The 25,398-nt window shown below is 51.1% G+C and overlaps 2 protein-coding genes across 3 annotated transcripts in view; both read right to left on the bottom strand.

The window, feature by feature from the left end:
* The window catches only part of SREBF2 (sterol regulatory element binding transcription factor 2), a 79,313-nt gene extending 73,531 nt beyond the window's left edge, over positions 1 to 5,782 (bottom strand). The window contains exon 1 of the mRNA XM_003814637.5: positions 205 to 5,782. Within this exon, the coding sequence (XP_003814685.3) occupies positions 205 to 601 (397 nt within the window). The 5' untranslated portion in view covers positions 602 to 5,782. The remainder of the gene's footprint in view (positions 1 to 204) is intronic.
* CCDC134 (coiled-coil domain containing 134) overlaps positions 1,397 to 25,398 on the bottom strand; it is a 32,363-nt gene continuing 8,361 nt past the window's right edge. For both annotated transcript variants that reach the window (XM_003814636.7, XM_055105390.2), the window contains exons 2-7: positions 24,607 to 24,725; positions 23,601 to 23,722; positions 23,310 to 23,394; positions 20,164 to 20,345; positions 19,787 to 19,858; positions 1,397 to 7,889 (exon numbers count right to left, since the gene is read on the bottom strand). In XM_003814636.7, the coding sequence (XP_003814684.2) occupies positions 7,764 to 7,889; positions 19,787 to 19,858; positions 20,164 to 20,345; positions 23,310 to 23,394; positions 23,601 to 23,722; positions 24,607 to 24,709 (690 nt within the window). In that variant the 5' untranslated portion in view covers positions 24,710 to 24,725 and the 3' untranslated portion in view covers positions 1,397 to 7,763. The remainder of the gene's footprint in view (positions 7,890 to 19,786; positions 19,859 to 20,163; positions 20,346 to 23,309; positions 23,395 to 23,600; positions 23,723 to 24,606; positions 24,726 to 25,398) is intronic.

Below are 25,398 nucleotides of genomic sequence, written 5' to 3'. Positions count from 1 at the left end.
CACGGCCTCCCGGAGCGGCGCAGCTGGGTCGGGCTCACGCTCGCAGCGCCGGAAGGGTTGAGGACCGCCGGGGGCACCGTGCGCACGGGGTTCTTCCCGCGCGAGCCGGGGCTGTCGGGGGGTGGGCGCACGCGCACCCGGGCGCGCCGCCGTAACCCCTTCCTCCCCGCGCGGCCCCCGCACTCCCACCCACCCACCACTCACCGTCGATGTCTCCCAGGGTCAGCTCGTCGCCCAGCTCCGTGAGGGTCTCCATGGTCTCCAGACCGCCCAGCTCGCCGCTCTCGTCCATCGCCCGGCTCAGCGCAGAAGCCCCCCTGCCGTCCCGCTCAGGGAGACGCGGGGGCGGTGCCGTCGCCACCGCCCATGACACCCGACAACCCCCGCCCGGCACCGCCTCACCGACGGGTGCCACCCGCCGCCATCTTTGCGTTGCGCCCGGGCGCCGCACCGAAAGGGCGGGGCGGGATTCCCCCGCCCCAGCCCGCGCCCCCTGCGGCCCCGCCTCCAGGCCGCGCGCCCCCCTGTTTGTTGTCAATGGGACCAGGCTCATCTCAGCCAATGGGCGAGCGAAGCGGTGCGTGGGGTGATGGCGCGTCATCGATCAGCAGCTCAGATTTGCATAGTGAGGTCCCTCCCCCCGCGGCCTCGGAGCGAATGCCTGGAGTAGCCGTCCGGTCATCATCTTAACCTTCTCCGCCTTGTTTAAAGGAGCCGCTGCCTTCTCCGTTGGATCTGCGCCACACGCAAGTCCGTCCACTGGCCTGGGAGTGAAGGGTTAACAGGCCACCCTCCACCTGCGACCGCTGGCCGCCTCCAGCCCTGGCTGGGAGCACATTACGTCATCTTCCCAGCTGCCTACCCCCGCCCTGCCCGCCTGAGAAAGCCAGCGGAGTCAAACCTGGACCCCAGCGCTCGGGACGGGAGTCCGGGTCATCCAAGTCCCGCTTCTCCCAGCCTCCTTACAAAGGCGGGCACGGAGGCTTGACAAGGTTGCAGATTGTCCCAGGGCGGTCAGGATTTTACGTCTTCTGCTTTGCACCCGCCGTGACCTCGCGCTTACTCCAGTGGTCCTCAATCTCTGGCACCTCGGAACCACTGAGGACCTGAAAACCACGCCAGTGCCCAGGCCCACCGAGGCCTCCTGAGAGGGGGGCCCCGGGCACGAGTTTTTTGAAAAAGTTCCACCGGGATTCTGAAGTGCAGCCCACCCACTCCTTCAAGCACCTCACTGCCCCATCTTGCAGCTGGTCGTGTTGTAAACTTCTAGGAATTTATCCAAAGGAATAAAAATTACAAGTGCTTAAAGAAGTGCTGTAACTAGGAAGAAGTGAGAATAAGGAAATGAATATGTAAATTACATCCACACGATGGAATACCATGGGATCATTAAAAATTACGCACACAAATGTATATTTATTAGCAAGAAAAGGCGTTCACAATATATTGATAAAAGGGAAAAGTAAGTTTCCTGCCAGTTTGTGAGAGGCAGCTGTTGCTTAGTGATCAATAATTAAGAACACACAGGCTGTGTGGAGGCAGACACATGGATCCACTAATTCACTGTGACCTTGGGTTAATTGTTCTAAGCCTCAGTTTAGTCATCTCTAAAATGGGGATAAAATAGCATCCCTCATAGCTGTGGTTAAGTGAGATTATTTGCACATTCAATTGACAATATTTATTGAACATCTCTGTGGCAGGGAAACAAATGGTTCCTGCCCTCTGAGAGCTTCCAGTCTAGCAAAAAAAAAAATCAGAAATCCCACACCCGTATTAAACATAAAAATAAATTACAGATGATGGTACAAGTGATCAAGGAAAGGTAATGGATGTGATGAAACTAACAAGGGCCCTGACTTGTGCTGTCAAGAAGCCTCTGAAGAAGTGACATTTAAGATGAAACCTAAAATTATGAGAGAACTGGAGCTGTTACAGCCAAAGGGGAAATGATGACATGGACAAAGGCCTCGAGGCAGGAGGAGCTGCTGGCAGCCAGCTCTCGGCATAAGCTTTGGCATACAGTAAGTGCCTTGCATACTGCTGTATTGCAGTTGAAAAAATAAGGATCTGGCCAGGCGCGGTGGCTCACACCGGTAATTCCAGCACTTTAGGAGGCCGAGGTGTGCAGATCATTTGAGGTCAGGAGTTGGAGACCAGCCTGACCAACATGGTGAAACCCCGTCTCTACTAAAAATACAAAAATTAGCCGGGTGTGGTGGCACATGCCTGTAATCCCAGCTAACCGGTAGGAGAACTGCCGGAACCTGGGAGATAGAGGCTGCAGTGAGCTGAGATCATGCCACTGCACTCCAGCCTGGGAGACAGAGCAAGACTCTGTCTCAAAAAAAAGAAAGAAAAAATACAAAGAGAGTCCGGGCAAGGTGGCTCACGCCTGTAATCCCAACACTTTGGGAGGCTGAGGTGGGCGGATTGCCTGACGTCGGGAGTTCGAGACCAGCTTGGCCAGCTTGGTGAAACCCCGTCTCTACTAAAAATACAAAAATTAGCCAGGCGTGATGGTGCATGCCTGTAATCCCAGCTACTCAGGAAGCTGAGGCAGGAGACTTGCTTGAACCCGGGAGGCAGAAGTTACGGTGAGCAGAGATCGCGCCATTGCACTCCAGCCTGGGCAACAGGAGACTGCGTCTCAAAAAAAAAAAAAAAGAAAGAAAAGAAAAGAAAAAATAAGGATCTGTGTGCTCACCTGAAGGTTAAAAACGATGGAAGACCCAACAGCTGGCTGTCAGACATAGTTACAGGAGTAGTGAGATTTGGGGTGAATTTTACTTTTGGAGTGAATTTTACTTTCTTTTTGGCATTTCAGTATTGCTTAAATTACGTTTTATAATGAACGTGTATAACTAATGAGAAATAGATAGTGTCTTATTTTTTGGGAAAGCAAGACAACATTGTTCTCGTCATTGTTCACACACAGGGAGGCTGGTATAGAATACACCAGTCTCACCCTGAAAGACACAGAAAACTAAACCCTGCTCTGGACCCAGCACTGAGCAGGAAGGTGCCACCTTCAACTGTGCTGCCCAGTGGCTCTTGCAAGGCCCCTCACACTGGTGTGTGACTGGTACTCTGGGGGGATTCAGCAACAACTCCCATACAACTCACTCTGGCCCAGGGCACCCCCCACAACCCAGAACCTCAGTAACCCCCTCCAGAGGTGGCACACAGCACCTGCTCCCATAGTTCCCCACTGAACCTGCCCAGAGGCCGTGATGCCTCGCCAAGTGGACTGAAGGGGTACAACTGAAGGCTCAGTAGAAATGGTGGAAGAAGGGTGGCTGGACCCGAACCTCAGGAAGCACTGATATTTTCCCTCTGGCCCTGGATCCCACGTAACTGAACATCGCTTCCAGGTGGTACCTTGCTCTGGCTAGCAGGAGGACAAGGGCTGGCTCTGAGAGGTAGAACAGCTTTTGACAAGTCACTCCTCAGAACCTGAGCTCTTCATCTGAAAAGAGATGGACAGCCGGGCATGGTTGCTTACGCCTGTAATCCCAGCACTTTAGGAGGCCGAGGCAGGCAGATCACGAAGTCAAGAGATCGAGACCATCCTGGCCAATATGGTGAAACCCATCTCTACTGAAAATACAAAAATTAGCTGGTCGTGGTGGCAAGCACCTGTAGTCCTAGCTACTCAGGAGGCTGAGGCAGAAGAATCACTTGAACCCGGGAGGCGGGGGTTGCAGTGAGCCGAGATTGCACCACTGCATTCCAGGCAGGCAACAAAGTGAGACTTGTCTCAAAAAAACAGAAAAGAAAGAAAGAAAGAAAGAAAGAAAGAAAGAAAAGGGATGGATTAGACTGGGTAACCACTATGTTTCGATATCTACCATGGATTGGGCATGTGCTACGGGTCACAGAAGATAATTTTGTATATGGCTTTTCATTTACTTCCTCTGACACTTTCCCCTTTTTCCCACAGCACCTGTCCTTTTCTTCCTCTTCCCCTAATCTTTCAGGATTCAGTTCAGATATTACTTCCTCTAGGAAGCCTTCCAATTGGATTAACCAAAAGCATGTACTCCACTGTTTGACACAGAGATGGGGTTAGAGAGGGAAATAACCAGTTTGGTTTTGGAAACATAAGCGATGAGAATTATCAGGTAGTAACCAGGCGAGTATTCAGCTTTTAGGTCTTAAAGAGAGTATGGCTGCCCAAAAAGAAAATAGAAACAGCTCCACAAAAAACTTCATGCAAACGGGGGCAGGTGAGGAAAGAAGAATCCGGAAGAGACAGTAAGCTCAGACTTGACAGCAGAGAACTACAACAACAAGCCTGAGAGAATCACCTCAAGGAGCTGTCAACAGCATCTCTCTGAGGACAGTGATGGGGAAGGGGAGGAAGATGTGGGACTGGAATAAGGAGAAGGGCTGTGGACCAGAGAGGTTTTCCCTCCCAGTGGACATCTGGCAATGTCTGGAAACATTTTTGGTTGTCATAACTGGGGGACTGCTACAGGCACCTGGGAGGGAGAGGCCAGGGATGCTGCTAAAATAGCCTACAACACACAGGACAGCCCTCTTCACACTCACACACCAAACAATTATCTAGCCCCAAACGTTAATAGTGCCACTGCTGGAAAACGCTGCCTTAAAGGATATCAGGGAGCTCACAGACTAGCAGCTGAGTAGACAGGAGCAATGTCCAAGATCACACTGAAAACACCACTGTTGCCACCACTGGGCACCCTGGCACTGGTCACTGGACTTGGCATTAGAGCCACCCCTTCACTGCTGCCCCTGGTACCTGTGACCACTACCGCCACCAGCACGACTCCCACAGTGGTATATGCAGTTGGTAGCGCTATAGTGACCTAACAATCCCAGCTGCAAGAGGCGGCTGGACAAACATGTGCCCTGGGGCCTTTACAGCTCAGGGGGTGGGCTCTGTCTGCAGTAAGACTCAGCAAGTAGACTTCCTGGAGCAAGTGACTGTAACAATCAATAGTGGCAGTAAAGGGAGGGAGAGAGGGAGCGAGTGGAGTAGCTCTATTTGTTTCTTTGAAGGTGCCCATTTGAGGGCAGAAAGGACAGGATTAACCAGGTTGGAGAGAGGATGACGGTATTAGAGGAAAGAGCCCAGGAGGAAGGAGGTGCCAGAAGGGGCAGATGAGGAGATAGTTCAAGACCAGGCCCCACTCTTTGGCTCTGCATATATAGCAGGCAGTCAGTAAATACATGGGATGAACAAGGAACCATCAGAGAAGGGCATGCATCACTGAGAAGTCACTTAAATTCTAGGTTTCATCCTTTCAACCACTGGGCATTCTGAGATGGGGGGCCCAAGGATCTGAGTGTGAAGAGCCTGGTTCTGATAACAACAGCTGGCAAGAGACAGCCCAGGTTGGTCCCAAGTTGCCCAGGTCTCGCCACCACACTGGGCTGGCTTCCCCATTGCTCTGCAGTTGCCCAGCTCTGCTTCAAATTATACAAATCCTGCTAATGACAGAGCCCGTAGAAGTTATTCAGTAGAAAGAACCTCCAGCCGAAGCTGGACCCACCACTGACTGTCCTGAGGTATGCTTTAACCTCCCTGCCACCCCAAGAAAGCTAGGTCTGCTGCCAACCAGGCCTGGTTCTTAGAAAGTTTTTTCTCCAGTTAAGGGGAAAGCCAAGCACCTTCTCTGCTAAGTCAGCAACCACAATCACTCTCTAGCATGAAAAGGACAGCGACTGGCCTGGTCCTTCCGGCAGGGAAGAGCTTGCGGGCTGGTCCTGACCCCCAGCTCCAGCTGCTGGCACCAGGACAGGTTAAACAGCTGAGCCAGTGAATCTGACCCTTTCCCGTTGATGCAGGAAAATAGGGTCTGGAGGCAGGGAACATAAGGCCAATTCACGCTTCAGCTATAACAGGAAATATCCTCCCCATAGGGTATATGCTGTAAATGAATTTGTAAATTTACTTCATCCTTTCCATTTACATAGGGTGTACCTCAAGTAACCAATGGAATCCTCTAGTGGGTATTTACTCCCAAAAATTCTGTAACGGGCCCCTTGAGTCCCTATGCTCAGGCCCTCTCCCGCGCTGTGGAGTATACTTTCATTCTCAGTAAAACCCTTCATTCCTTCCTTGCTTTGTGCATTTTGCCCAATTCTTTGTTCAAGACATCAAGAACCTGGATGCCCTCCACTATTAATGCCATGGACCAGCCCTTTAGTTCACAGACTCGGGTGTCCATGTGGCTGGGGTCACACAACCTGAGAAGGGCAGGGTGGAGATGAAACTAGGTCTGTTGAGTCAGTCCCACCACACTGCCCTGCCTCCACTGCCCAGTGAGGGGCCCAGGTGGCTGGTGCAGTTCTGATGGGGAAATTTCTTCAGCACTCCTCCCAGCCCCCACACCCAGCTCTCTTCCAGCTGCTTCTTGTCCCCTTACTTCCGAGTAACTGATGGGTGCAGGATGTTCTGGGCCCTTCCATGAGGCTTCTCTAAGGCTTGGCTTCCCTTTGCTACTGCAGCCCCGTAGGGAGGCCAGCCTCAGAGAAACAGGTTAGGGCTGGGCAGGGGATACAGATACCATCAAATTCATTTTGCCAATGAAGCTGCAGCACAGGGAGGGGTGGGCCAAGGCCAGTCAGCAAATCTGAAGGGCTAAGACTCAGATCTCACTTGTGCTCTGTCAGTGGTAGGGGGCTGGGTGTCGAGGGGATCTGGGATGGTTTTCTCTGCTCCATTAAGAGGCAGATCCTGACTTGGCAAAGTCAAAGAGGCAGAGCTAGAATTCTCACTAAAGCCCTTCCCTCCTCTGCTTGGGAGGGGCATGAGTGAAGGGCAGCTGCCCTACCCAGGGCCACATGCCCTCTGCAGCTTCCCTGCCCTGTGGCCTCCCGAGACGGGAAGCTGTCTGACCCATGCAGCTTAGGGCAGCCATTGCGGAGCACGGCCTCCTGCAGGGCTGCGGCCTGTCCCCCTGCAGCCCCCCACCCACAGGTTGACTGTGTTCCAGCGCTGCCAGAGAGAACAAGCTGACTTCCCTGTGCTTGCTCAATGACTGTCCCCAGACATCTGAGGACAGGGATCATGTTGCTCCAAGGTCTTCTTGAGCTAAATGTTTCCCAGGTCCCAGGGCACTTCCAGGTCCTTTCCCAACACCAATCATTTGTCAAGGGCAGTGATGGCGTAGGACCAGGAGGCCCAAGCCAAGCCCCTTCCTTCTCTGCCCTGCCAGGGCCTGGGGCCCCTCCTGGTGGGGCAGAGGCATCCTCCAAGCTGTTTCTACATCCCTGAGGGGCCCTGGTCCCCTCACAGTGTCCCCACCAGCCTTGGTTGGTCCAAAGGGTCTGCTGGCTTTTATTGTGTCTCTGCAGAGGGGCTGGGACCTGTGCCAGGCAGCTCTGTGACACAGTGGGGCCAGCAGCAGGGTGGCACCCTGACCCGTGGCTCAGAACCTAGTTCTGCTGCTTCCCCACCAAGGGCGGAAGCCAGCTGGCCAGAGGTCTTCAGCCACCAACAGGGTCCAGGCAGGCATCCTCCTGCCTCCCCCAGCAGTCTGCACAGGGTCATATTTCCAGCATAAAATCCTCTGAAGGCCCCTTCAGCAGGAGGCCCCTGAGAGAAAATCTAGCCATCTGAGGCTCAGTCCCTTCAGCTGGGGCTCAGACCCAGCTCCAGGGGGCCGGGCAAATGTGGCCTCCCCTTCTGGAAGGGGCTGGCTGGTGCTCTCCACCACAACCACACCTCCACCTCTTCTTCCTCCCGACCTGCCTCCTTGTGTCCCCCTGAGCCCTGAGCTGCTCCAGGGCTATAACTCAGACTGGGATCTGGAGATCCTTGGGCCTTTTCGGATCTCCTTCCGCTTCTCCTCTTTCTTTCGGCGTTTCTCTTCTTCTCTCAGGGCCTTCTGGAAAGGGTCAGTGCTGGGAATGAACTGAAGGGAAGAGAAGAGCAGTCTGATTTAGTCTGTGGCAGCAAAGAGCCTGCTCTGAGCTAGGCCACCAGCGGGGTGTGGGAATAGGAAGGTTCCCTGGACACAGGCCCTGCCCCAGACATGGAGACAGGAAATGGGTTTGGGAGAACTGCTGAGTGGGTGTTGGAAGATAAGCAGGAGTTTGCCAAACCAACGGCATGAGGAAAGGGAAGGGTATTCTAGGTGGAGGGACGGATGCTGAGGTGGGAACCTACATGGGGCATCTGAGAAACAACACACAGACTCCTCCAGGGTGAGGGAGTAGAGTGGCTGAGACCACCACAGACCCGGGAGCCCCACATCTGCTGCACCCTTCAGGAGGAGAGGAGGGAGGTCAGCCAGAGTCACAGATGACAAGGCAAGTGGGGGGGTGGAGGATGAGGACTTCATTGGCGGTAGGGGGTGGCGGGGGGGCATTCTTCAACTGCAACCCAGGCCCTTGGCTGTCCTCCCTCCTCTCTCTCCAGACTGTCTCGTCTAACTCATAGCTTCTGTTGGCCTGTGTGGTTAGTTACCCCTCAAACTTGCATCTCCATTTCCAAATGCCTGTCTGAGACCTCCTTTAGGATGTCCCAAATGCACCCTAGACTCAGTATGGTTCCCTCTCCCCAGAGTCCCTGTTCTGATGAGCAGCAGGGCAGAAACCGAGGAGCCCCACCTGCACCCAGCATTCCCTCTCCCTCCTCGGGTCCATCACCAAGGCCTGGCTACTTTCAAGCCCTAAATCTCTCTCAAACCCATCCACTTCTCTGTCTCTACTATTGCTGCCCCCATCACCACCCCCATCTCTCTGCTGGATGACTCTAGGGGCCTCCCAAGGGCTTTCCACATCCCCTTTGGTCCCTCTCAAGTCATTCTCCTCACTGCAGTTGGATCTTTTCTTTTCTTTTCTTTTCTTTTTTTTAGACAGAGGTCTTGCTCTGTCGCTCAGGCTGGAGTGCAGTGGTGCAATCTTGGCTCACTGCCACCTCCACCTCCCGGGTTCAACCGATTCTCCTGCCTCAGCCTCCCAAGTAGCTGGGATTACAAGCGCCCACCACCACACCTGGCTAATTTTTGTATTTTTAGTAGAGCCAGGGTTGCGCTATGTTGGCCAGGCTAGTCTCAAACCTTGACTTCACGTGATCCATCCGCCTCAGCCTCCCAAAGTGTTGGGATTACAGGCATGAGCCACTGTGCCGGATGGATCTTTTCAAAATGTAAATCTGTTCATGTCACATTCCAGCTTCCATGGCTCTCCATGACTCTCAAGACAAAGTTCCACATGGTGTATCTGCAGGTCCACCCCGCCCGCCTCTCTGTTCCTACCTCATATCCCCCACCTTTATGTTCTTGGATTCCCTGTACCCTCTCACTTCCAGGCCTTTGCATGTGCTGTGGCTGAGGCCCAGAACGCTCTTTCCAACACCCACCCCTCTGCCACATTAGCTCAGGCTCAGCTGACTCACTGCCCTCTAGACCTGCCCTGACTCCCTGAGGGGCTGCTCCTGGTGGTGTGCTCCCTTCAACTTTGTGCTGATTCCTTCTTTCTTGTGCCCATCGCCCTCCCAGACAGCACATTCCATGAGGGTAGGAGGATAGTGTCCTCTGCCACAAGGCCTTAGCGCAGAGTCTTCCTGGCTTTTCAAGAGCATTCAATATGTGTTTTTTCAATGAATGAGCAAGCCACGTTAGAATAGGAAATACAATAGTACAGCAGGTCCTCGAATAATGTGGTTTAGTTCAAGGTCGTGTCATTATAATGTGGATGAGAAAAAAAACAATCGATTCCTGGCCAGGGCCATTGTCTGTGTGGAGTCCGCACATTCTCCCCGTGTTCTGGTGGGTTTTCTCTGGGTACTCCAATTTCTTCCCACATTCCAAAGATGTGCATGTTGGGTTCACTGGTATGTCTACACTGTCTCAGTCTGACTGTGGAGGCATGTGTGAGTGTGCCCTGTGATGGGAGGGCGTCCTGTCCAGGGTTGGTTCCTCCCTTATGCTCTGAGTTGCTGGGAGAGGCTGGACCCTGAACGGGACTAAATGGATAAATAATTATTTTACTTGTTTTGATGAATCTTTCTTAAATGTATGTATAGTTCACATTTATTTCAATGTTTCATATTAAGAGTGTTTTGGTTTTTATTTTGAAGACTGGAGTTGGGCGCCGTGGCTCATGCCTATAATCCCAGCATTTTGGGAAGCTGAGGTGGGCAGATCACTTGAGGTCAGGAGTTCAAGACCAGCCTGGTCAACATAGCGAAACCTTGTCTCTACTCAAAAATACAAAAATTAGTCAGGTGTGGTGATGGGCGCCTGTATTCCCGGCTACTTTGGAGGCTGAGACAGGAGAATCACCTGAACCCAGGAGGCGGGGGTTGCAGTGAGCTGAGATTGTACCACTGCACTCCAGTCTGGGTGACAGAGCGAGACTTTGTCTCAAAAAAAAAAAAAAAAAAAAAATTCTGGTAATGGTTTTTTGACCAGAAATATGCTGTAGTAACTTAACTCTTATTTATATCTATTAGCCTGTGGTAAATTGGTTTGTAATACATAGATTCACTTAAAGTCACAGTTTCCAAGAACCTATGGATGATGTTAGGTGAAGATTTACTATGCCTACAACTCAGGCAGCTGTGCTGTAAAACACACCCTTTTATTTGTTCCTAGGGCAATTGTGACAAATGTTTGATCTGATCAAAGTAGATACTAAAAACAAACAAATGGCTCCACCTTGTGGAATAATCTGCCTACCAGGTTAGATTGACTCATGACTTTGGAAGATGGGGGGATTCACAGAAGTGTAGCCCAGAGAAGGTAAGTGAGTCACACGGCATGTGGTAGGCCCAACTAGGACTAGCCTTGCAGGCTGCACACTTCCCTGCCTAGTACTTCCCTACCACACTCTGCTCCTATCTCTGTGAGTGAATCCTGATCCACTTAAGACGGGGAGCTGGGAGACCCCTTAGGCCACAGAGACCCCATTCCTCTCTGACTCTGGCTGGGCAAGGGCAAGTCAAGAGATCTTAGCCCCTTCAGCCTCAGCAGGCTCAGCCTAACCTAGCTGGGTCAGAAGAGAAACACACCCATCCTTTCCCTGTTCCCTTCCCCACCTAGGCCTGGCAGTGCCTAGTCATCTTTTGAGTCTATCTTTAGATGTCTCCCCAGGAATCTTCCCTGGCCACCCCTGATTGTACCTGACCAGCCTGGGTCAGGTCAGCAGGCTGATGGCCAACACAGCACTGTGGTTAAGAGCATGGTTCAAGAGGCAGACCACATGTATTTGAACCTTCACTCCATCACTTACTGGCTGTGAGACCTCAGGTTGATTACTGTACCTCCCTGTGCCTCCGCTGTCTTCACTGTTAGGTTAGTCATCAATTTATTTCCTCTCTATTCCAAATTCACTCTTCATTGCCTGCTCTGCAAAAATGCATCTGGCTCCAGGATAGAGCCCCAAACTCCTAAGCTTGTTGTTCAAAGGCCCGGACCCCATGCTACGTCTCCAGCCTTATCTCCTCCTGTCTTCAAGCTACCCTGCTCTGCCTGTCCCTGACAACAACCACATCCTCCATAGCCTCAAGCATGCCACTCTGGCCACCGCCTTCTACCTTCTCTAACTCCTTAGCCCTACCATAACCACGAGCAGGCCCTCCGTGCTGCCGGCAGTCCAGCCTCATTCCCTGGTCCGCTCATCCTCCTGCTCTCCTGCACATACCTTCTCCTCAAGCCTCCGTGCTCCCCTCACTCCCAGACCATGACCTTGCTTTCTATCTCACAGAGAGGATGAAAGTAGCAGGAGACAACCCCCACAGCTCCACCACCACACCCACCAACCCATTTGCTTCTGTGCCCACATGCTCTGCCCGCCCTCCTGTTCAAGGTTAAGGACCTGCTCTTCTGTACAAGGCCAAGCCTTCCCCCAGCACTACAACTCACCCCTCCTCACCTCCTCCAGATGAGGCTCCAGCAACCTAGCCCCTGGCCTCATCACGTCCTCCCTCTCTAATGGATCAGTCCCATCCACATAGTGCAAGCCTGCTGTGGTCTCTCCCAAGGGACTAACATTGGAAACCACATTGTCCTCCAGCTATTCTCCCATTAAGGACAAAAAACCAAACACCGCATGTTCTCACTTATAGATGGGAATTGAACAATGAGAACACATGGACACAGGAAGGGGAACATCACACTCTGGGGACTGGTGGGGGGAGGGGGGAGGGATAGCATTAGGAGATATGCCTAATGCTAAATGACAAGTTAATGGGTGCAGCACACCAGCATGGCACATGTATACATATGTAACTAACCTGCACATTGTGCACATGTACCCTAAAACTTAAAGTATAATAATAATAAAAAAAAAAAAGAAAGGAAAACTTTTCGAAAGGACTGTCTATACTTGCCACATCCACTTCCTTTCCTCTCATTCTCTGGAAATCCAATCTTTTGTTCCCAGGACCCCCTCAAAGCAGCTTTTATCAAGACCACCAGCGGCCTCAACATTACTCAGTCCAGCAGTCGATTCTCAGTCCTCGCCTTCCTTACCTCCCAGCAGCGTCTGACACACCGATCGCTCCCTCCCTACTTCTAACGCTTTCCTCATGTGGCCTCTGGGAAACTCTTGGGTCGGCCACCATCATGCTGACTGCTCCTTCTGCGGGTTCTTGCTGCTTCCTCCTCAGTCCTTCAACCTCTATCTCCAGCCCCATCCCAGGCCTCAGTCCTCAGACTGCTTCTCTACCTGCCCGATGCCCCAGATGACTGTGTCCTGTCTCACGGCTTTTGGTGCCTTCTACATAGGCATGGCTCTCACATTTATAAGTCCAGCTTCTCCTTCCTCCCTGAAGTCTCGAGTCAAATATCCAGCTACCTCCTTGACATCTTTACTCCGATGTTCACCAGGTGCAGAAAAAAACTCTTACTACCCTCCCTCTCCAAGCATTTGAAAAAATGACAGTCCCATTCTTCCAGACACTCAGGCCAAAAGTCTTCCAGTCATGCTTAACGCTCCTCTCTCTCTCACCACATATGCTTCCTCAGCAAATCCCACTGGCTCTACTTCCAAAAGAGAAGCAGAACCTGACCATTTCTCAGCAGCTCCACTGTCATCGTCTGGTTCAAGCCACTATCAACTGCCACACAGATGTGCACAGCAGCCTCCACACCTGTGTCCCTGCTTCTGGTCCCCGACCATGCTCCACACAGCAGCCAGATGGCCTCTTTAAAGTGGTAAGTCTGCGCCTGTAATCCTAGCTACTCAGGAGGCTGAGGCAGGAGAATCACTTGAATCTGGGAGGCGGAGGTTGTGGTGAGCCAAGATCGCACCATTGCACTCCAGCCTGGGCAACAAGAGCAAAACTCCGTCTTAAAAATATATATATAAATAACGGCTGGGAGCGGTGGCTCACGCCTGTAATCCCAGCACTTTGGGAGGCCGAGGTGGGCGGATCACGAGGTCAGAAGATCGAGACGATCCTGGCTAATATGGTGAAACCCCGTCTGTATTAAAAATACAAAAAAATTAGCCGGGCGTGGTGGCGGGTGCCTGTAGTCCCAGCTACTGAGGAGGCTGAGGCAGGAGAATGGCGTGAACCTGGGAGGCAGAGCTTGCAGTGAGCCAAGATTGCGCCACTGCACTCCAGCCTGCGTGGACAGAGCGAGACTCCATCTCAAAAAAAAAATTTATATATATATATATATATATATATATATATATATATATATATATACACATATAAAGTGGTAAGTCACAGCCTGCTCTCCAGGTCCCTCAGGGTAGGTGCCAAAGCCCTTGTGAAGACCTCTGAGGGTCTCAGGATCAGGCCTACAACTCTGACCCCATCTCCTGACACTCCCCAGCCCCCAAATATGCTTCCAACTCACAGCCTTTGCACTTGCTGCTCCTTCAGCCTGGAATGTTCTTCCTTGGGATACACAGATGACTCCTCATCTCCTTCAGATAATTCAGTAAGACAGTACCCAGGCCATGTGAAATAGCAACTGCACCCCCACCTTACCCCGGGCATTCCTTAACCACATTCCCCTGCCTTTTTTCTCCACAGCCCTTGTCACCACCTACCACATTATATATTTTTAAGTTGACTGCCTGTCTTCCTCAACTAGAATGGCACTCCCAGGAGAACAGGGCTAGCCTGCTTCCCCAAGGGGCAGGATGCAATAGATACTCACTTGATGCTGAATGAATGAATGTGGGATGCATCTGAGCCTTTGCATAAGTTCGTCCCTCTGCCTGGAAGGCCCTGCCTCAGCTGGTCCACCCAGCAAATAACTCATCCCACCTCCCTGCCAAGGCTGGGTCAGGCTCGCCTCAGAGAATTATGCTTCTTACCAGTATAACAGTTACACCGGATTAGAACTATTTCCCTGCTGCCTTCCCCATCAGACTGTGAGCATCTGAGGAGCTGGGACAGGGCCAGCCCCCTGGACAGGGACAGTGGCTGGCACACAGCCTGATACGAGTTGACTCTAGTGATGGGTACATAAGAAGCAGGAGAACTCAGAACTCTCACCAGCATGGAGGGAGTGTGTGAGGGGAGCCGAGCAAATCTGGGGCTCCTGCGAGAGACAAGTCCACGCGGGATATCAAAAAGTGAGGAAAATCTCAGAACTGTCCCCATCCAGCATGTAAGGAAAGTATGTTGCTGCTGTGGTTGTGTCCAAGTAGAATACGTTATGATAAAGCTGGACTCAACTTATCCTGGCACCCATTCTCTCTGTGGCCTATGCTGTCACCCTCCTCCTGCGTTTAAGTGAGGCATCTATGACCTGCATAGCAAGAAGAACTGGCATCACAGCAATAAAGCATCTCCATGGGTAACCCCTTGCTGGGAAAGGCAATCTGCCATGGCCTTGAGTGTCCACACATGTTTTCTTGCTGCATAAACCAAGAACGGAAGGCCGTGGCTGTTCTTGATCTGGGCCATTTATCAGGGTAATGATTGCAGCATGCAACCTTGGGGTATGTGTCATTTCAGCTGGGCATGCAGGGGTGGCAGCTACCCCACTGAGGAAACAGCATCCCCGACTCTGCCACATAAAGCAAAGCCACTGGCTCAACAGGACCCTCAATTCACAGGTTCCCCCAAGTACTCAGGCCTAGCCCACTGTAATTCAGCTAATATAAAAGCTAATAGTGTTGTACAGAAAAGAGTTAACACAGCCGGCCTGACTCCTAACCTTTGAAAGGCCTGCTTCCAAGGTTAGCCCTTAGCAGACATCTGGGAACTTGCATTTCAGGAGGGTCCCCACCACCTTAACTGCTAACTGTGGTTCGCTGCGCCTAAACTGTTTGTGCAAACAATATGGTTTCTGCTGAATACATACTTTGCTCCGGGGAGTTTGCCATTTTGATATGTTAGGCAAAAAGTACCCACATGACTAGCTCCCAGTAAAAACCCAGGCACTAGGTCCCTCATTAAGTTTCCTGGTAGAAAACATTTTAAACATGTTGTTACAACTAATTGCGGGAGGAATGAAGCACATCCTGTTTGACTCTACTTGGAGGGGATTCTGGAAGCTGAGCCTATTTCCCCTGGACTTTGCCTGATGCACCTTTTCCCTTTGCTGATTTTGCTTTGTATCTTTTCTCTGTAGTAAATCGTGGCCATGAATATGACCATATGCTGAGTCCTGTGAATCCTCCTATTGAACCATCAAGCCTGGGAGTGGTTCTGGGAACCTGACACAGGTGTCCATGGGCAGCAACAGTCAGCCAGCCCCAGTAACAATGCTGGCTGATTAACTGCCATAAAGGCCAGTCAGACAATGGCCTGAATTAAAAGCTATCACCCTTGCTTGGATGACACTCCTTCCTAACAGCCATGCATGTTATATTCTTACTGACTATTGTCAGTGTCCTGGTCATCTGGAGATTACAAACTGGCAGATCAAAGATACCTACCCCCCTCTTTTTATTTATTTATTTATTTATTTATTTAAGACAGAGTCTTGCTCTGTTGCCCAGGCTGGAGTGCAGTGGTGCGATCTCAGCTCACTGCAACCTCTGCCTCCCGGGTTCAAGCGATTCTCCTGCCTCAGCCTCCCGAGTAGCTGGAACTACAGGCATGCGTCACCTCGCCCGGCTAATTTTTGTATTTTTAGTAGAGACAGGGTTTCACCATGTTGGCCAGGATGGTCTCAAATTTCTGACCTCAGGCAATCCGCCTGCCTCGGTCCCTAAGTGCTGGGATTACAGGTGTGAGCCACCATGCCTGGCGATACCTACCCGTCACCCCTCTTTAGGGCCACAAACTATGGAAACAAATTATGGTGACAAACTAGACAGCCTGGCTCACTCGTTTAGATGCCCATCATAAAGCTCAATCTCTGAAAAGACCAAATGGAGTCAAACTGCTGATCAAGCCTACTTCATCCAGATCACTGCCACTGCCACCTAAACATATCATTCTACTTGGCATGGTAACATACCCACTACCAAGGAGTGGCACAAAACAGAGGACTGTATATTTCTGGTTCAACTATCTGAGTCTCTGGTTGGAATGGTACAGCCTGAGATTGTTAGGATTGTGACCACTTGGCTGAGTATCCTGCTTGCTGATTTCTCTGCAGTGGCCCATGTGGGTAAAGAGAAGAGATATAACAGGTCTCTATACATCTGTAAAAATGCCCTGGTCCCATTCATACCTGACATTTCTGAATGAAAGATCTAAGTGATAGTAGGCAACAACTGGAGAAAAAGTGAAACTATAGATGCTGGCATAGGACATATGCTTTTTTTTTTTTTTTTTTTTTTTTTTTTTGTGAGACAGTCTCACTCAGTCGCCAGGCTGGAGTGCAGTGGTGCGATCTTGGCTCACTGCAATCTCCGCCTCCTGGGTTCAAGCAATTCTCCTGCCTCAGCCTCCTGAGTAGCCAGGACTCCAGGCATGCGCCACCACACCCGGCTAATTTTTGTATTTTTAGTAGAGACGGGGTTTCACCATGTTGGCCAGGATAGTCTTGATTTTCCTGACCTCATGATCCGCCCGCCTCGGTCCCCCAAGGACACATGGATTTTATAGCAAGAATCCTGCCACCTGGGGAGGATATACCTTAGATCCCAGAAAGTGCAGGGAACAATTAATGTTCTCTTTATCCCTTACATCCATCACTGCCACCTGGCAAAACAATCCTAGGGTCTGCCCAAGCCCAGTGGCAGCTGCAGCTGTCAATATGGCCAACTGTTGGGTGTCTCATTTCCATCCACATGATAGGAAAACTCACATGGACACGTCAGTACTGAGCTATTCTGCTGTGTCTAATGCCATCAAAGGTAGTTCTCAACAGTGACCTTGTGCAGACACACCAGCCAGCACAATTTTGTTTCAACCTGACAGATACAAATTCATCTGCTTTTCCTGATGTCTGAGGAGCCTTGGATTATACCATGTAGGCAACTGAGGCTGAAGCTCCACAGTGACACTGCCCTCAGGCTCAACTAAACATTGTTCTGGTGACTCAAATCGAGCGTAACATGTGGGAGAGAATGGGTCATGGAATGTCTCCTTATGGGGGCATGAGGGTTGCTTGGGTCCATCTATTGCCCCCTGTAATTATTGGCAATAACATCAAAGATTGGCAGGTCAATCTAAACTCTCTTCTGTGGGTGGTCGTGGATAACAGATTGGTCTTAGACAATATCCTGATTATCCAAAATGAGACTTACTGGTCCTCCAGGACCTTCACAGCTGGTTGAGTCCAGGACCCTGTTCAATATTGCAGGTTAGGGGCCAGACACAGTGACTCACACCTATAATCCCAACACTTTGGGAGGCTGAGACAGGAAGATGGCTTGAGCCCAGGAGTTTGAGATCACCCTAGGCAGCACAGCAAGAACCTGTCTCTGAAAAAATAATAAATTAATTAGCCAGGAATGGTGTGGCACAGGCCTGTCGTCCCAGCTACTCAGGAGGCTGAGGTGGGAGGTCTGTTTGAGCCCAGAAGTTCAAGGTTACAGTAAGCTAGGTGGGTGACAGAGCTTGGGTGACAGAGCGAGACCCTGTCTATAAAAAAAATAATAATAATGTAGGTTGGCCTTACCCTGCTATTCAGAATATAGTTGATAGTAATCTTAATTAAATGAAGTATGAGACTAATTGACAGATTTGGTCCTAGCCTCTATCAGTCAGATCAATCAGACTGAATAGCACATTCGTGTGAAAATTTGAGTTAGGCCGGGTGCGGTGGCTCACGCTTGTAATCCAAGCACTTTGGGAGGCCGAGGCGGGTGGATCACGCGGTCAGGAGATCAAGACCATCCTGGCTAACATGGTGAAACCCAGTCTCTACTAAAAATACAAAAAATTAGCCAGGTGTGGTGGCGGGCGCCTGTAGTCCCAGCTACTGGGGAGGCTGAGGCAGGAGAATGGCGTGAACCCAGGAGGCAGAGCTTGCAGTGAGCCGAGATCGCGCCACTGTACTCCAGCCTGGGCGACAGAGCGAGACTACATCTCAAAAAAAAAAAAAGAAAAGAAAAGAAAAGAAAATTTGAGTTAAACCAAGCCATGAAGGGCTTGGGCTTGGGGCAGACTGTTGGGGCGGCAATCCATCATGGCCCTGAGCATCCCTGCATATTCTTGCAGGGCACACCAAAGATACAAAGCCCTAACCCCTCTTTACCTGGGCCATGTCTTAGGATTGTGTTTGCAGAGAGCAACCTCGAAGGGTGTGGTGATGTCTCCTCCCAAAGAGCACGTTTGCTGCGGTTCACTATAAAAATCATGAATTTCTCCAGCTTGGCAGTTCTCAGCTGTGATGCACACCCCCTGCATGCACAGCGCCCACCTGGCCCCCTCTGTGTCACCCCCGTGGGAGTTAGGGAACAAGGTGAACCAACACAACCAGGCCAACAGTCTAGCTAGTGCCTTTGCTGTAATACAGTCCAATGTCTCTGACCTATCAGTGTCCATGAAACAGTAGCAGGCTAGCTTGTTGGCCTGGAGGCAGAATTAAATCCTAGACCCTTGAGACACCCAACACCCCTCTCCACACCAGGGTTTGACAAGTCCAGTCCTCCAGCCACCACAGCCCTTCCTTCCTGCCCCTCCTAGCCCTGTCACTTCCAATCCCTTCCTCCATCTATCGTATCTGTCCCCTTTTTTTTTTTTTTTTTGATACGGAGTTTCACTCATGTTGCCCAGGCTGGAGTGCAATGGCACGATCTCAGCTCGCTGCAACCTCCACCTTCCGGGTTCAAGCGATTCTCCTGCCTCAGTCTCCTGAATAGCTAGGATTACAGGCATGCACCACCATGCCTGGCCAGTTTTTTGTATTTTTAGTAGAGACAGAGTTTCACCATATTGGCCAGGCTAGTCTCGAACTCCTGACCTCAGGTGATCCACCCGCCTCGGCCTCCCAAAGTGCTGGAATTACAGATGTGAGCCACCGTGCCTGGCCTGTCCTCATCTTTTATCCCAAACTTGGTCTCCAGCTCTCAAAGCCCACCTCAGCCCCCTGGAACCCTTGGAATGAGAGCATGTACAGGAGTGCGGGATGGAAGCCCAGTTGGTGCTCAGAGGTTCAAAGGCAGGGAAGAGAATGGCCTGATCTCCCTGGCTACCCTGATATCCACCTGAAGTGGGATGCCTATTTTGTGCTGGGATGGGTTTGTTCATAGCCTCCTAACTACCTCCCATAACTGGAGTTCACACGCTGTGAACAGACAGGGAGCCTGAGGCTAAGAGGGGAGCAATGACTTACCCACAGGCTCCAATGAGTCAGTGATATCTTCTGGACCCAGGCCCAGGCTGCCTGGCTCCAAGTCCAAAGCCACCCAAGGTCCCCAGCCCCTGCAGGACTCGGTGTCCTATGGCCCAGCAGAGGCAAAGCAGACACAGGCATAGGCCCTGGCAGCTCACCTCTGTGCGGTCGATTTTAAATGGGTTCTGGAAGTCGGAGTCTTTCTCACTGATCCCCAGCTCCTGGGCCATCTGCAGATGAAGAAACACTAGTCATCATCTGCCTTCTCCTGAGTCCTGCTCACCAGAGAGTCATTCCTTCCATGCTGGGACCCAGACTCCTGACTTGGGCAGATGTGGGCCACATGATGATCCCATGGGAACTGGGTCAGCACAGAATCCCTTGAAATGGGGCCTCTGTGGCCCAAGATACCCTGAAGCTCCACAAAGAAAATGTAACCAAGCACTGACGTTCAGGCCCAACTGAAGGCAGATGTGAGGATCCTAGTCCACTACCCGACAGAGGGCTCCCGGGCCACCTCCACCCCAGTCCTTACCAGGCTGAGGATGGGCGAGTGGGGCCCCTGGTTGAAGATGCCTGTCTGGTTGCAGAAACTGATACCCCAGCGGATGAGGAGGTTCCAGTTGGAGTTGTGGTCAAAGTAATAGTGCACAATCCTCGGGAAGCGCAGCACCACATCGCCGAAGAAGGCCGTGTTCTCCACCACGTGGGAGAAAGCTGGCGAGAGGACCCTGATGAGTGGCCAGGGCAGATGCTCTCCTGGCTGCCTCACTGGCCCCTGGCATCCTCTAGAGAACAGAGACATCCACCAAACCCACCAAGCAAGGAAGGAACAGTGCCTACTGACCACAGGCTGCCAATCACATGTACAGTGCGAACTAGGGCCTTACATCCACCAGCTCACTGAGTCCTCATAACCACTTTTAGAGGGAGATGTGGCTGCTGTTCCCATTTTACAGATGGGAAACTGAGGCTCAGCAGCTAGTGAGTAGCAAATCTGGGCTGCAAACCCAGGTCCGTCAGCCCAAAGGCACATCTTGCTGCTTAGAAGACACATTTGCTGTGGGGACCAGAGAAGTGAGTGTTGTTCTGCACACAGAAGCTGATGTATCACATGAGACTTTACTGGGCTTGACGCCCCCACCGACATGTTATCCAAATGTCCAGTGCTGGCCCTGGTGTTAACACAACTAGAGTGTCTGTGAGACCTCAGGTCTCTTAGGATGGCCACAGAACAGGCCAGCATTTTTCTTTTTTAATATTATTTCCATTTTATTTCATTTTAAGTGCTTAAGTTCTTATTTTGAATGAACGAATGAATATATTTAATTAATTAATTAATTACTTTAGAGGTGAGGTCTCACTTTGTTGCCCAGGCTGATCTCAAACTCCTGGCCTCAAGTGATCCTCCTATCTCGGCCTTCTAAAGCTCTGGGATTATAGGCATGAGCCACTGCACTCGGCCTGAAATTATCTTCGACTTAACATAACACAATATAAAATTCATTCACTTGGCTTCCTCTAATGTTACCATCCTTTTTTTTTTTTTTTTTGGAGACGGAGTCTCGCTTTCTTGTCCAGGCTGGAGTGCAGTGGCATGATTTTGGCTCACTGCAACCTCCGCCTCGCGGGTTCAAGTGATTCTCCTGCCTCAGCCTCCCAAGTAGCTGGGATTACAGGTGCATGCCACCACACCCGGCTACTTTTTTATATTTTTGGTAGAGATGGGGTTTCACCGTGTTTGGCCAGGCTGGTCTCAAACTCGAACTCAAGTAATCCGCCTGCCTCGGCTTCCCAAAGTGCTGGGATTACAGGAGTAAGCCACCTGCTTGGCCTAGTGTTGTCATCTTATATAACCAACATACAACTATCTAAACCAGGAAATTAACAGCAATACAATACTACCAACTAACCTAACAGACTTAATTTGAATTTTCTGTTTTCCTACTAATGTGCTTCTACTGGTCAACAGGTCAATTTAGACTGAGCTTTGTTTGTGTGCTGTAGGAAAACAGCCTGCTGCAAGACAAGTGTGGCACCATCTTGAAGCCATAATGGCTGAGGTTTGACCCCTGCACACCAAGGTATTCTGCAGCAAGGTCTTTAAACAATGCTGGTAGCATAGATAACCCCTCAAAAAGATGATTATTTAACTTCCCCAGTGGTCACACGTTTCACACGAAAGCCTGAGATGTCACCAGCTGCATGTTTTAACCTAAAAGCTTGCTGTATAAACAATACTTTTGGCCGGGTGTGGTAACTCACCCCTGTAATCCCAGCACTTTGGGAGTCCATGGCGGGTAGATCACTTGACATCAAAAGTTCGAGACCAGCCCGGCCAACATGGCAAAACCCCATCTCTACTAAAAATACAAAAATTAGCCGGGCCTGGGGACGCACGTCTCTAATTCCAGCTACTCGGGAGGCTGAGGCACAAGAATCACTTGAACCTGGAAGGCAGAGGTTGCAGTGAACTGAGATTGTGTCACTGCACTCCAGCCTGGGTGATGGAGTAAGACTCTGTCTCAAAAGAAAAAAAAAAAAAGAATAGTTTCTGTACAAGCATTGTCGTCTGCAAAACAACAAGTAAAGAATACTTTCTGGAGGTTGGGTGTAGAGACCACCATCTCATTTCTGCCTGAGACATGGCTTCTGTTCAGAAGTCCCTAATAAATGTTTCTTTCTGAGAAACTGGCGCTCTCAGCTCCCTTGGCCTTGGAGGGTAGGTTTGCACAGACCTGCTCACCAAGGAACATGTGTCCATCATGGTAGCAAGTCCCCCAGATCCAGGTTAGCCAAAAGTGTAACTGTGTAAACAGGTCTAAGCAGTCCCTATTGGAGCCAGCCTGTCAGAAAGGGCCCAGGCAGCCCTCACCAGCACTAAGAGGCCACGCAGAAAGATAAGTAGACTCCAAAGATATGCCAGGGTGGGTCTGAGACATGTCAGGCAGGGACCCCGGGGCTTCAGAATAATCTTGAACCTCAAAGAACTCAGGAAGTCAGCCTGATTCAGAGGGAAGAGCCAAGGCAAATCACTTGTCCTCTTTCATATAGAAAGTAGAGAGAACAGTGTCTTCCTCCAGAGTTATGGTGGAGATTTGAGTTCATGGTTGTAAAGTATCTACTATTTAATATATAAGAGCTGTCCGCATCCTCTCAGTGTAATCTAAGAAATGCTATTGTGGCCGGGTGCAGTGGCTCACGCCTGTAATCCCAGCGCTTTGGGAGGCCGAGGTGGGCGGATCATGAGGTCAAGAGATCGAGACCATCCTGGCCAACATGGTGAAACCTCGTCTCTATTAAGAATACAAAAACTAGCTGGGTGTGGCGGCATGTGCCTGTAGTCCCAGCTACTTGGGAGGCTGAGGCAGGAGAATCATTGTACCCGGGAGGTGGAGGTTGCAGTGAGCCGAGATCACACCACTGTACTCCAGCCTGGTGACAGAGTGAGACTCTGTCTCAAAAAAAAAAAAAAAAAAAAAAGAAATGCTATTGCTAAAAAGTAGCCAGTTAATTAGGGAGGCCACTCACGAAACGCCCATCTGCCCAAGGGGACCACTTAGAAGGTGCCACAAGAGGGCACTTCCGGGGAGAAAAAAAGAGTGACAAGAACAGGAGAGAAGGAGCAGCTAGAGAAGATCAGGTGGTGCGGAGGACAGGGCGGGGCAGGGCAGACCATACCATCCTTCAGCTTCTCGTCCTGGGGGAAGGGCCCATCTGGGAGCACATCAGCAGCAGTGAGCACTGTCCGGGAGTCCTCCAGCACCTGAGGGAATCCCGCCAGGGCTGAGTGGCTTCCCAGTGCCCATCACAGACTGCTCCCATCCCCATTTATTTAAACCCCACTTCAAGTCTTATGTGTACGCAGTTCCCCTGTCCCTGAACACCAACCCCTTAGGGAACTCCTATTTACCCATCAGTGCCTAGATCAAAGACTGGACCTGCCATTAGCTGCCCCCTGCCTGCACACACCTTAAAGAGCCCCTTGAGCATGACATCAAGGATCTTGTACTGCTGGTGGATGTCGTTCAGCTGTGCCAGGTTCTTCAGTGCCAACAGCTGCTCCCGCCGCTTCACCTCAAACATCTTCTTGTCTGGGCAGAATTAAGTTAAGGGGCTGGCATCAATAGCCCTGCCTGGACAATCCAGCAGTCTTGCCTCAGAAGGCTCATTCCTGACTAGGAAGTATCTGCAAGGGCCATGGATGCCCAGGGCTAGAAGCCTCCAGGAAATGAACAAACTGACAAGTGCATGGACCTGCAACGCACTGTTCATCCAGTTCCCATGGCGCTCCACACCCAGAAGCCTGAAACCAAGCCTCCACACCTGGCTCCTGCCTTCCCTTTGCTGTGGTCTTCCTGCCGTCTCCACAAGCATTCACTGTTCCAGAGCCTCCACCTCTCTGCTCGCGCTGCACCCTCTCTGCCCAGGATGCCCCTCACCGTCCTCTAGGAGTTTCTTTCCTTTCAAGGCCTGGCTCAAAAACCATCACACAGTGTTTCTCCCTGACCCCTCCTGTGCCCATCAGAGCACTGGTCACAGAGTAAAATGATCATTTGTTTGGATACTTTCTCCCCCTGGGCTTATGGACACCTCAAAGCCAGGGGACTTGTTGTAATTCATCTTTGTGTCCTTGAGGCCTGGCCTGGAGCAGGTGGCCCAGTTCACCAGAGTCCAGATGGGCCAGTAATCCAGAATTCCTGAGTCTTCACCCAGGATCTTGCCCACAAGGTGCCAGGCCATGCACAGTCCTCACTGAGCCTTTGCAGTCTAGAGATGGGCCTTGTCATCTCCATTTACCATACGCGGAAGCTGAAGCTCCGGAGAGACCTGACTTGCTCAAGGTCTGGCTAGAGCACCTCACCTTTTCTCCCTGTTCCCGCCAGCTGGGCCTGCTTATCCCTGGAATCCCTGAGTAGAAGAACCTCATTTATAGACCTCTCAAAGACAGCTCATTAACTACAACCCCAAAGGATACAGATCTCCAGGCTTGGGTCCAGGGAGGTCCTCAAGGTGCCTGTGGCTCCCGTCCCAGACAAAAGCAGGACAAAGAGGAAGGCCAGGAATTGAAGAAGGTCCATATCCAAACCTCTTGAGCTGGAAGAATAACCCAAAGAAAGAGAGTGAGACTCAGAGATCGGTGTTACATAAAATAGAGTGCACAGGTGAACAGCAGCTTCCCCTGACATAGTGCAGCCTCTGTATACCAAGAACCCAGCTTTGGGGAGCCCTGAAGCTGCAGCTCTTATCCCAGGGCCAGCAGGCACACAATACAGAGCCGTGGGATGCTAGGAGGTGGGGAGAAAGATAAGTGTGTGTAACACAGGAACACTTAGAGCACAGGGTCAGTGGCTAGAGCTCTAGGCTGGAGCCCTGCCCCCGCCCATCTCTGGGACCTCGAGCAGCTTGCCCAGCCTTTCTGAGCCTCAGCCTTCTCAGCTGTAGAACAGGGATAAGGAGGTCACCTCCCTGATGCAGGGAGGGAGGTCTGGGTGAGGCACTGTGCCTGGGGAGGAGGGGCTCGTCAACAGTATTCCTTCCACATCCCCTATCCTGGTCTCCCAGGAAAGCATCTGGTCAAGGAAGCCCAGGCAGAGAAGATATGAAACTTCTGGAGTTTTCCTCCTTCCTTGACTTTTGTCATCAGAAAGTAAGAAGGGACAAAGGGCAGGGAGGAAGGCAGGGCAGTCTCGGGGTAAGGGGGCTTGCTACTCACTCACTTTGGAACCATAGGTACTACATAGAATACCTGTTCATATTCAGGCAACAC

The sequence above is a fragment of the Pan paniscus genome, chromosome 23 (genome assembly GCF_029289425.2).
Source record: "Pan paniscus chromosome 23, NHGRI_mPanPan1-v2.0_pri, whole genome shotgun sequence".
Taxonomy (NCBI): domain Eukaryota; kingdom Metazoa; phylum Chordata; class Mammalia; order Primates; family Hominidae; genus Pan; species Pan paniscus.
The sequence above is the reverse complement of the archived record's forward strand: the minus strand, read 5'-3'. Positions and strand labels throughout refer to the sequence as shown.